The sequence below is a fragment of the Polistes dominula genome, unplaced genomic scaffold (assembly GCF_049000335.1).
Source record: "Polistes dominula isolate Pdom_NZ unplaced genomic scaffold, Pdom_raw_medaka contig_31, whole genome shotgun sequence".
Lineage (NCBI taxonomy): Eukaryota > Metazoa > Arthropoda > Insecta > Hymenoptera > Vespidae > Polistes > Polistes dominula.
In genome coordinates this window covers 1,966,491-1,979,376 of record NW_028300925.1, presented here as the reverse complement: position 1 = coordinate 1,979,376, position 12,886 = coordinate 1,966,491, and the positions used below count along the sequence as shown (strand labels likewise).

The window sequence follows — 12,886 nt, the reverse complement described above, 5'->3', positions numbered from 1 at the left end:
TTAATTGATCGTAACAATACAATTGGAATTTAGTTGTTATAAAAAATACTTTGTGGAAAAAAAATCGATTTATTTAGATCACTATCAATATAAACAACTCAATTTTCGTGTAGTAGATACTTTGTAACTTCCATTACGTTTTTCTTCTTATCGCTAATTCAAATGTTTATTCTTCATTAGAAATTTGATAACATTATTAGCATGCGTAAAATAAAATTATTGCACAAAATTTATTCATCTTATAGGTTTTTGCAATCATTATGACGAACACTTCTTGGAAGACTTTTTAATCGCTTTATTTAAATAGTACGTAATATATATATATATATATATATATATATATATATATATATATATAAGTTTACAAAAAATACGTAACATTTTTTATTTAATTTCAATCAAATATATATATATATATATATATATATAATTGCAATATTTAGCTGAAGATTATACTTGTTAATATTACAAAGAAATATATTTTATCTCAACAACATAATAATATATTTAATTAAACAAATATGAATTCGCTGATAATTGATTTAATCGATTTAATTACATAGTACATTGAATCTTACGTATAAAACAATTAATTACACATTTATTTAATGAATAAATACGATACCATTCAAAATTTGATTTCAAAATACTACGTAGTACAAGATTCAACATGGCCGACAAACGAGGACCAATAGAAAGACGCCCTTTTACGTTCATTTACGGAACACTACGCATAGCCAATAAGACCATGCCTTTGTCCAATCAGTTCGGACAAACAGTTCTTACGACTAAGAAGTATTAACAGAGTAAAAAACATGTACTACCTCGATGTAAGAAATATTTTTTTTCTCAAATTTGTGACTAACTTCCATAGTCTGTTTGTCTATATCTTTAAATGTGTGCGTGAGACCACTCAGCTGTTAGTTGTATGAGTATATGACAGGAGATGTTCTGGTCATAACAATTCGCGTGTGGTGTATATTGTCAAAACGAGACGATTTGTTATATTCATCGTGCAATTAAATTTAGTCTTGTGACAAGTAACTAAAGAAAGTTATGCTCTTGTAAAAAGAAATGAGGACTGCGTTTGGTACGTCTCATATTGCTTTGCTAATTGTTTTCTAATACGACATCGGACTCGAAGTCGAATGAGAAGCAGTGATAAAGGAGGAATCGTTGATAGGAACTTGATTGCACATCAAAATGGGAAATTGTCTGAAACGCGCGGGAGGCACTCAACAGGACAATACCACTTTGCTCAGCAGCAATCCCGATCCTTCGATGATCGGAAGTTCTTCTCAAGAAGTACTTGGATCTCAAATACCTTATAATGTAACTTTATTTTATTATTATATCTCTGTGTAATGAATAGAATTTTATTTACATTGCTTAACATCACAAGATGATCAAATTTCTATATTTATTATTTTTTATCTCTAAGAGACATTTAATATTTCTTCTTTGTACTCTTTTTTTTTTTTTTTTTTTAATTTTGCAACAAATGTCAAAGTTGTTATGCTATTGAGTAATGACATTTCAAATTGTAAATTATTGTAATATTTAACTTTAACATTGATAAATATTTGATAATACTAAAAATATAATTATTATTGTAGGAAATTATGGGATCTTATTATCCAGCAGCAGCAACAAGAGAGCATCGTTTACAATCTAATTTAAATGTTTCACGTGGAATAGGAGTTAATTTAGGACTTGGCGTTACACCTGGTAGTATAAGCGAAGAAGAGCAGCAGGTACGAATTGCAAAGCGTATAGGACTTATACAACATTTGCCCATGCGGCAATATGATGGTACGAAGAAAGGAGAATGTGTGATATGCATGATGGAGCTTATGATAGGAGAAGAAGTACGCTATCTACCTTGTATGCATACTTATCATGCAGTGTGTATCGACGATTGGTTACTTCGTTCACTCACTTGTCCGTCATGCATGGAACCGGTAGATGCTGCTCTCATTAGTTCGTATCATCCTACTACCTAATATCACAAAAAATCTACTGGAATAGTTGGTCGGAAATCCGATTAAACTAACAGGCTAAGCAAAGTGACTTGAAGAATTGCTAATTTTATCATTACATACAAATGCTTGATTATGGAAAGACTACTCGATTAAAGGCTAATTATATTTACTATTGTATATGATATGATACATATATATATGCGCCTGTGCTAATTGATAAGTATAACAGTGAAATATTTGAATTATGAGTATCCTTTATATGATACTTCCTTGTTATAAATCAAGTATTATATTTGAGCTGGAAGAAAATAATAAGTTTTATTTCTGTAATAGAAATGCAATACCAACATGATCTCTTTCTTGTAAACTATCATGTATGTATTATTTTGTAGGAATATATAATATTCTTATTATTTTGTGGCCTGAGTAAACTCAAATCAAGCATATAAATAACATGAAAATACAATTTAATTATGTAGACATAGATCTACGTCATGTTAAAGTAGTCGAGACATGGTAGGAAAAAGTGTATGCAGTTGTGGTAAACATAAACAATAGGGGACTATATAATAAATATAGTTGATTCTTCCTTTTTTTTCATAATGTTATCTATATTTTTTCATTACTTCTTATGTGTAATTTTAACTTATATTGAAAAGTATTGAAATGTAGATAATTTATAATTTTGAAAAAGTAAGCATAAATCCTACAGATTGTAATTTACTTTTGATTTGTTGCATAATCCCCAATTGTTGAGAAGTATGCAGTAGCTCATTCGTATTCAAGCATAATCTGACATCTAATCAGGATTGATTGTTAAGCTTTTAAAAGATTAGTTATCTAAATATGAAATGCATAATGTGATCTAGTAAATTATAAGTGTAAGGGTGCGAAACATCGATGGAATCTATATTTTCATAATGAACTTGACTTGTAAGCATTTCAATTATTCTATTAACTTGAAATCTTTGGTGCATTTTTTTCTTATATTTCATAAGAATATCAATAATTGCACTATTATTATGTAATGAAACATTACACAAAATTCATACAATCGCACATTGCATTGCATCAACATTGTTAATGCTTCCTCTAACAGAGACAAAACTAAGAATGATACAATAATTAAAATGTATCTTTAACTTGTATTAATGGTTTATCGTATTAAACTTGTTGCTGCAACTACAGTTTAATGAAATACTCTGCATTATATATGAGATGGCTGCAAATGAAACATTCACAAAGAATTGTATAAATTAAATTTCGTAATATCAAGAAAATACATATGGTTGCGGTGATTATTTTTCTATTGTTGAATTTGAGATCTAGATTTACATAACACACATTTTATAGAATATCTTTTAGCTTCAAGACAAATCAAACAATAATAAAAAATATGTGTATCTATATAATGTGATCAATGGAACACCTAGGCTTGACTATAAATTGAATAGATTTGTTAAATCATCTTTTGCATTAATGATAAGTCAAAGAACAATTAAATAATCTATTTCATACACCAATACATAGTATGAAAATTTGCTGACTAGAAAAGTGTAGTTAAGATGAAGATGCGAATACAGTTTTAATATTTTATGACAGCTTAATATGTAATACCTGCTAAGTTTTTGTTTAAATGGGAATATGAAGCTGTGAAATAGTGATTTACTGATGATATAAAAATATACGTATAGTGATTTAATACAAATATAAATATTTAGTAACAAATTTTGTCTTATCAAACATTTTTTTGTCCTTATCATTAATTTAATATTTAAAGTGTTATCTCGATATTAAAAAAAAAAAAAAAAAACAAAAATTAATGTATTTGAAATATTTTTCAAGTTTATTAAAAATGATTAATTCATATGTAAAAATACAATATTAGGGAATTAAAGGAATATAAATTTGTACAAAATTATGAATTATAAGATATATTTAACAGTTCACACCATATAAGAATTGAATATAACATTTCACATACAATTAAAAAAACAACATGATATTCGGAGGCAGTGAAATTGAAGATTCATCACAATAGGCAATATCGTTAATCTTTAAGAAAATCGACTCTATTTTTGTGAATTGGTAAGTCAGCGTAAAGATATAATAGTTTTTAAGTGTAGAAAACCTCTATTTTAACATAATTACATTAAAATATGCATAACAAAGTATTCAATAAATAAATATTCGGATGTAGAATCCAGTATAGAGAACATACTTAATATAAAAGCTTTTATACACTGTTAGCTTAACTTATTATTTATCTCGTGTTAAATATTGTTCATTGAAATAAGTTATAAATAATTTCTAAATCTTAATACAATTTATTTTAATATAGGTCTTAATATTTCTGTTGGTACTTCCATCGTTTGATCATCTACTAATACGATATCAAATTCATTCATATAATTGTGCAGATTTTCCTCTGCCTGTAATAAAATAATATTACAAAAATATTTATATAAAAATTTACAAATATATTTTAATATATATGTTAAATCAGAAATAATCTTACTTTGTCATACAAAAATCCAATTTTTAAAACTGCAACTGTGTCATCCATACCATCGACCATACTTGCGTCTCCAGTTGTATCACCCATTAATAATACATGTCGTCTTCCTTCGATGACTTTAAAATAATCTTGTTCCATGGCATGTTCATTTTTATTAAAAACATGTATTAATTTTTGATTTTTAAATCCGTCTATTTGATTGCCATTATATTTAAGAAAATTTGATATAATTTTAACATTATTAAACAAAACTTGATGACATTTTAAAACTGCTTCTACAGCATCCCCTAAACCAGCACTGAATACAAGAACTGGTATGTTAGCGTCATTTAATTTTTCCAAAAGTTCTTTGGTACCATCACGTAAAGGTGTACCATGTTTTTGTACCACTTCGGATAATTCTTTAGGATCAAATTCTATTCCTTTTAATAATTTTTCAGCAGAAGTCATCCAATCGCTCATAGCTTCTATTTTTTCTTCTAAAGCTAAATTTGGATCTATCTCTATAGGTCTGTATTTTTGATACAATCGTTTAGATTCATTCGTATATGAAGATGGTAATTGATTACATTTTCCAAATAAACCTAAAATTGTTCAAATATAAATTACAAATCATAGCATATAAAACATTTGTAATAAAATATAATATAAAAAGAAGATTATTATAATATAAAATAATATAAAAATTACCAAAACTGCTGAGTACCAATTTACCATCAACATGTTGTTTTGTTAATGTTAAGTCAAAATCTGTAACAACCTGTCAAATATTTATCAAATTTTTATTCACACGCATAGGTTATTTCAAATTTGTTATAAATGAAAATAATTTAACAAAATGTACCTGCAAATGGTCTGGTCCATCCCGTAACATAATATTAATCGTATTCATTGTAGTATTTATATCCTTGATATAAACATGTTTTGACTTGAAAATGGGAAACTGTGGATGACAAAAGAAATATATTAAAAAATGACATAATTAACAAATTCATATATAATATAACAAATTAACGATACATACATCATCGATGGTAAGTTTATCGGGCATTTTTCTGCACAAAAGTAAAGCAAAATTAATTCAAATGAATAAGTATCAATTGAATTAACAAATGAACATCATTAAATATTTCTTTTTAAATCTTTTGGTCAGTGCACACAATACAGTTTCATTTACCCTTGACCTATTAAATTACTAATTCACCTACTCGAACACCTTAAATGATCATTTAACTAGTTTCTAATTTGACATATTAGCCAATGATGTTGCTTCAGAATTGTATACAATTTTATAAAGATTTACCATCACTTTTTGTTTGGATTGTGTGTGATTGCAGCGACAAGTACGAATAAAATATGAACTACAAGTAGAATAAAGGAATCTATTTTATCGATATGTAATAAGTTTTTGAATGTACAGGAAATTTTCAAATATGTGAACATAATTTTAATGGTAGAGTATCTTAAAATATAAATATAATGTCATTTATTTAATTGTACCAAATTCGTCACGAATTCTTTGCATTTATTTAACAGTTATTTAATTATTCTAATACATTTTACTTACATTATAGGACAATTTAACACTTGAAATCATCACTGCGCATGAACAATAAATTAATTACATTAGAATGAATAAAATAATAAAATCTGTACGTTATAATATTGAATTTTCTTTATTAGAATTATTATTACCGTTGCACACATGATTAAGATATATAAAAACATGTCAACAACTTTCTAATCAAAGTTTTGTTTTAGAGAACAATGGGTCAGTCTATAAGTGAATTTCGAAGAGGAAGGTACTCCAATAATATATCTCGTACTTTTAAACAATAATCGATACTTCTTTCGATTAATTAACAATTATTTTAATACTCTAATACACTCTGCTTATATTGCAACATAATTAAACACTAGTAGTCATCACTGCGCATGAACAATAAATTAATTACATTAGAATGAATAAAATAATAAAATCTGTACGTTATAATCTTGAATTTTCTTTATTAGAATTATTATTACCGTTGCACACATGATTAAGATATATAAAAACATGTCAACAACTTTCTAATCAAAGTCTTATTACACAGAACAATGGGTCAGTCTGTAAGTGCATTTCGAAGAGGAAGGTACTTCCAAAATATATTTCGTACTTTTAAACAATAATCGATTCTTCTATCGATTAGTTAACAATTATTATAATATTCTAATACATATCTCTTATGTTACAGCATAATTTAACACTCGTAGTCATCACTGCGCATGAACAATAAATTAATCACATTAGAATAAAAAGAATGTTTAAATCCGAACGTTATAATATTGAATTTTCTTTATTGGAATTTTAATTACCGTTGCAGAAATAATCAACATAAGAAAAATCATAAACAACTTTCTAATCAAAGTTTTGTTTTAGAGAACAATGGGTCAGTCTATAAGTGAATTTCGAAGAGGAAGGTACTCCAATAATATATCTCGTACTTTTAAACAATAATCGATACTTCTTTCGATTAGTTCACAATTATTTTAATATCCTAATACCCTCTACTTATATTACAGCATAATTAAACACACGAAGTCATCACTGCACATGAACAATAAGATAATTACATTAGAATGAATAAAATAATAAAATTTGAACGTCATAATATTGAATTTTCTTTATTATAATTTTAATTACCGTTGCAGAAATAATCAACATAAGAAAGATCATAAACAACTTTCTAATCAAAGTTTTGTTTTAGAGAACAATGGGTCAGTCTATAAGTGAATTTCGAAGAGGAAGGTACTCCAGTAATATATCTCGTACTTTTAAACAATAATCGATACTTCTATCAATTAATTAACAATTATTTTAATATCCTTATACCCTCTACTTATATTACAGCATAATTAAACACACGAAGTCATCACTGCACATGAACAATAAGATAATTACATTAGAATGAATAAAATAATAAAATTTGAACGTCATAATATTGAATTTTCTTTATTATAATTTTAATTACCGTTGCAGAAATAATCAACATAAGAAAGATCATAAACAACTTTCTAATCAAAGTTTTGTTTTAGAGAACAATGGGTCAGTCTATAAGTGAATTTCGAAGAGGAAGGTACTCCAGTAATATATCTCGTACTTTTAAACAATAATCGATACTTCTATCAATTAATTAACAATTATTTTAATATCCTTATACCCTCTACTTATATTACAGCATAATTAAACACACGAAGTCATCACTGCACATGAACAATAAATTAATTACATTAGAATGAATAAAATAATAAAATCTATACGTTATAATCTTGAATTTTCATTATTAGAATTATTATTACCGTTGCACACATGATTAACATATAAGAAGTCATATAAACAACTTTCTAATCAATGTTTTGTTTTAGAGAACAATGGGTCAGTCCATAAGTGAATTTCGAAGAGGAAGGTACTTCCAAAATATATTTCGTACTTTTAAACAATAATCGATACTTCTATCGATTAGTTAACAATTATTATAATATTCTAATACATATCTCTTATGTTACAGCATAATTAACACACGAAGTCATCACTGCACATGAACAATAAAATAATTACATTAGAATGAATAAAATAATAGAATTTGAACGGTGTAATATTGAATTTTCTTTATTAGAATTATAATTACCGTTGCACACATGATCAACATAAGAAAGATCATAAACAACTTTCTAATCAATGTTTTGTTTTAGAGAACAACAGCTCAGTCTATTAGTGCATTTCGAAGAGGAAGGTACTCCGAAAGTATATTTCGTACTTTTGAATAATAATCGATACTTCTATCGATTAATTAACAATTATTTTAATATTCTAATACACCCTTCTTATATTACAGAATAATTTAACACTTGAAGTCATCACTGCGCATGAACAATAAAATACTTACTTTAGAATAAATAAAATAATAAAATCTGTACGTTACAATATTGAATTTTCTTTATTAGAATTATAATTACCGTTGCACACATGATCAACATATACGAAGTCATATAAACAACTTTCTAATCAATGTTTTGTTTTAGAGAACAACAGCTCAGTCTATTAGTGCATTTCGAAGAGGAAGGTACTCCAATAATATATCTCGTACTTTTAAACAATAATCGATACTTCTTTCGATTAGTTCACAATTATTTTAATATCCTAATACCCTCTACTTATATTACAGCATAATTAAACACACGAAGTCATCACTGCACATGAACAATAAGATAATTACATTAGAATGAATAAAATAATAAAATTTGAACGTCATAATATTGAATTTTCTTTATTATAATTTTAATTACCGTTGCAGAAATAATCAACATAAGAAAGATCATAAACAACTTTCTAATCAAAGTTTTGTTTTAGAGAACAATGGGTCAGTCCATAAGTGAATTTCGAAGAGGAAGGTACTTCCAAAATATATTTCGTACTTTTAAACAATAATCGATACTTCTATCGATTAGTTAACAATTATTATAATATTCTAATACATATCTCTTATGTTACAGCATAATTAACACACGAAGTCATCACTGCACATGAACAATAAAATAATTACATTAGAATGAATAAAATAATAGAATTTGAACGGTGTAATATTGAATTTTCTTTATTAGAATTATAATTACCGTTGCACACATGATCAACATAAGAAAGATCATAAACAACTTTCTAATCAATGTTTTGTTTTAGAGAACAACAGCTCAGTCTATTAGTGCATTACGAAGAGGAAGGTACTCCGAAAGTATATTTCGTACTTTTGAATAATAATCGATACTTCTATCGATTAATTAACAATTATTTTAATATTCTAATACACCCTTCTTATATTACAGAATAATTTAACACTTGAAGTCATCACTGCGCATGAACAATAAAATACTTACTTTAGAATAAATAAAATAATAAAATCTGTACGTTACAATATTGAATTTTCTTTATTAGAATTATAATTACCGTTGCACACATGATCAACATATACGAAGTCATATAAACAACTTTCTAATCAATGTTTTGTTTTAGAGAACAACAGCTCAGTCTATTAGTGCATTTCGAAGAGGAAGGTACTCCGAAAATATATTCCGTACTTTTAAATAATAATCGATACTTCTATCGATTAATTAACAATTATTTTAATATTCTAATACACCCTTCTTATATTACAGAATAATTTAACACTTGAAGTCATCACTGCGCATGAACAATAAAATACTTACTTTAGAATAAATAAAATAATAAAATCTGTACGTTACAATATTGAATTTTCTTTATTAGAATTATAATTACCGTTGCACACATGATCAACATATACGAAGTCATATAAACAACTTTCTAATCAATGTTTTGTTTTAGAGAACAACAGCTCAGTCTATTAGTGCATTTCGAAGAGGAAGGTACTCCAATAATATATCTCGTACTTTTAAACAATAATCGATACTTCTTTCGATTAGTTCACAATTATTTTAATATCCTAATACCCTCTACTTATATTACAGCATAATTAAACACACGAAGTCATCACTGCACATGAACAATAAGATAATTACATTAGAATGAATAAAATAATAAAATTTGAACGTCATAATATTGAATTTTCTTTATTATAATTTTAATTACCGTTGCAGAAATAATCAACATAAGAAAGATCATAAACAACTTTCTAATCAAAGTTTTGTTTTAGAGAACAATGGGTCAGTCCATAAGTGAATTTCGAAGAGGAAGGTACTTCCAAAATATATTTCGTACTTTTAAACAATAATCGATACTTCTATCGATTAGTTAACAATTATTATAATATTCTAATACATATCTCTTATGTTACAGCATAATTAACACACGAAGTCATCACTGCACATGAACAATAAAATAATTACATTAGAATGAATAAAATAATAGAATTTGAACGGTGTAATATTGAATTTTCTTTATTAGAATTATAATTACCGTTGCACACATGATCAACATAAGAAAGATCATAAACAACTTTCTAATCAATGTTTTGTTTTAGAGAACAACAGCTCAGTCTATTAGTGCATTACGAAGAGGAAGGTACTCCGAAAGTATATTTCGTACTTTTGAATAATAATCGATACTTCTATCGATTAATTAACAATTATTTTAATATTCTAATACACCCTTCTTATATTACAGAATAATTTAACACTTGAAGTCATCACTGCGCATGAACAATAAAATACTTACTTTAGAATAAATAAAATAATAAAATCTGTACGTTACAATATTGAATTTTCTTTATTAGAATTATAATTACCGTTGCACACATGATCAACATATACGAAGTCATATAAACAACTTTCTAATCAATGTTTTGTTTTAGAGAACAACAGCTCAGTCTATTAGTGCATTTCGAAGAGGAAGGTACTCCGAAAATATATTCCGTACTTTTAAATAATAATCGATACTTCTATCGATTAATTAACAATTATTTTAATATTCTAATACACCCTTCTTATATTACAGAATAATTTAACACACGAAGTCATCACTGTACATGAACAATAAAATAATTACATTAGAATGAATAAAATAATAAAATTTGAACGTTATAATATTGAATTTTCTTTATTAGAATTTTAATTACGGTTGCAGAAATAATCAACATAAGAAAAATCATAAACAACTTTCTAATCAATGTTTTGTTTTAGAGAACAACAGCTCAGTCTATTAGTGCATTTCGAAGAGGAAGGTACTCCGAAAGTATATTTCGTACTTTTGAATAATAATCGATACTTCTATCGATTAATTAACAATTATTTTAATATTCTTATACACCCTTCTTATATTACAGAATAATTTAACACTTGAAGTCATCACTGCGCATGAACAATAAAATACTTACTTTAGAATAAATAAAATAATAAAATCTGTACGTTATAATACTGAATTTTCTTTATTAGAATTTTAATTACCGTTGCAGAAATAATCAACATAAGAAAAATCATAAACAACTTTCTAATCAATGTTTTGATTTAGAGAACAACAGCTTAGTCTATTAGTGCATTTCGAAGAGGAAGGTACTCCGAAAATATATTCCGTACTTTTAAATAATAATCGATACTTTTATCAATTAATTAATAATTATTTCATTATTTTAATATACTTTAATTATTTTTCAGATTGTTTCAACGCATATACATTTGTTTAAACGTTACATACCTATTAACATACTTTGAATAGAAAATAATTTTAATATGAATTTATCTTTTCAATTTATCAGCTAACTGTCTTCAACTTGATTGCGTTCCTAGATCGGAAGGTAATATAATATACTCCAATTACTTACATTGCAAATAAATTTTTATTAATATTCATTAAAATTTCTGTTTCAGTAGCGGTTTCAATGGGTAGCGGGTAAATTTTTTATTTGTAATGGGTGGTACCATTTACGAATAAAGAATTTACTTCAGGCATGCGACCCTGCCCACGCGAGCCATGATTCTATTTTACTCCCAAGGATAGAATCATGTTCATTTAACTTTTAAGCTGGAGCTACCGTCTTTTTTTTCTTTTTTTTCTTTTTTGGCTTTTTGATATGCATAGATAGATATGCATGTAGCATGGGAAACTGAAGCTTCATTGTAAGGGAAGGCATCTTCCGCTAATTGTTAGACGGACCCAAGGATTCATTTCTGTAAGTTCGCAATAGTATACGGTGTTGGACTGAACATTTAGTGTAGGTTTCTCCTAAATTTAGAGTCAGTGGACTAGTCCAATCGGGGGGGAAACCACTTAAAAAAAAAATCGTGAAAAGTTCCGCTTTAAAAGTTATACCCATCCCCCCTTTTTTCCTATCCCTTTTCTTTTTTAACTCTTTTTTATCCCTTTGTTTTCTGTTGCAGATTGGACTATGGTAAGAAAACGACCACAGATGGACCAAAGGAGGACCATAAAGGAAAAAGAAGTCCACTTGGTAATGTAGAATAGTATAAAATAATTATTTATATAAATAAAATGAAAATTTGTATCTTTATATAATTTTTTTTATAGCATCACACATGTTTGATCATTATTTTAAATATATTTTCTTTATTTATAGGTTTCATAAAACAACTCATAATTGTATACTCTTTTTAATTATTATACTTTATTTTATGCAGGTCGAAAATTATATAAATAAATGTATATATAGATTGTATTTCTATAAGTTGAAGTTATTCTAGGGTGTGTTAGTTTTAAGTATCATCGATGATTCTATTGAATTTCTTTTCAGGTTACACTCCTTATTTATCATTTTGTATTTTTTGGTATTTAAATTTTTCTCTGGTAATTTCGATAATAATTTTAACGATTTTTCGGATGGTACTCTTATGGTGGGGCCTAAGAGTTAGGTTCATTCCACTG

At 26.6% G+C, this 12,886-nt stretch overlaps 2 protein-coding genes across 3 annotated transcripts; one reads left to right on the top strand and one right to left on the bottom strand.

Annotated features, from left to right (window-relative positions):
• Positions 1-731: 731 nt before the first annotated feature.
• On the top strand, positions 732-3,710 carry Rnf11 (Ring finger protein 11). Of its 2 annotated transcripts, XM_015317719.2 has the most exons (3): positions 732-1,090; positions 1,184-1,332; positions 1,617-3,710. In XM_015317719.2, the coding sequence occupies exons 2-3, from the start codon at positions 1,204-1,206 to the stop codon at positions 2,001-2,003; spliced, it is 516 nt and encodes a 171-aa protein (XP_015173205.2). In that variant the 5' UTR covers positions 732-1,090; positions 1,184-1,203; the 3' UTR covers positions 2,004-3,710. The 2 variants fall into 2 exon arrangements, with proteins under 2 accessions (XP_015173205.2, XP_015173204.2); XM_015317718.2 differs by having other exon boundaries at positions 753-1,332.
• Positions 3,711-3,900: 190 nt separating this feature from the next.
• On the bottom strand, positions 3,901-5,825 carry cN-IIIB (cytosolic 5'-nucleotidase IIIB). The gene is made up of 5 exons (XM_015317717.2): positions 5,525-5,825; positions 5,345-5,443; positions 5,191-5,260; positions 4,501-5,084; positions 3,901-4,414 (listed from the first exon to the last, which is right to left on the bottom strand). The coding sequence occupies exons 1-5, from the start codon at positions 5,549-5,551 to the stop codon at positions 4,310-4,312; spliced, it is 885 nt and encodes a 294-aa protein (XP_015173203.1). The 5' UTR covers positions 5,552-5,825; the 3' UTR covers positions 3,901-4,309.
• Between the last annotated feature and the right edge of the window lie 7,061 nt (positions 5,826-12,886).

Bases quoted from the DNA above. Each gene is read 5' to 3' on its own strand.
- Rnf11 (XM_015317719.2), top strand. From the start codon at position 1,204: ATGGGAAATTGTCTGAAACGCGCGGGAGGCACTCAACAGGACAATACC. The intron at 1,333-1,616 runs GTAACTTTATTT...TTATTATTGTAG, and splicing joins GATCTCAAATACCTTATAAT to GAAATTATGGGATCTTATTA.
- cN-IIIB (XM_015317717.2), bottom strand. From the start codon at position 5,551: ATGCCCGATAAACTTACCATCGATGAT. The intron at 5,261-5,344 runs GTACATTTTGTT...AATATTTGACAG, and splicing joins ATGGACCAGACCATTTGCAG to GTTGTTACAGATTTTGACTT. The intron at 5,085-5,190 runs GTAATTTTTATA...GAACAATTTTAG, and splicing joins ATTGGTACTCAGCAGTTTTG to GTTTATTTGGAAAATGTAAT.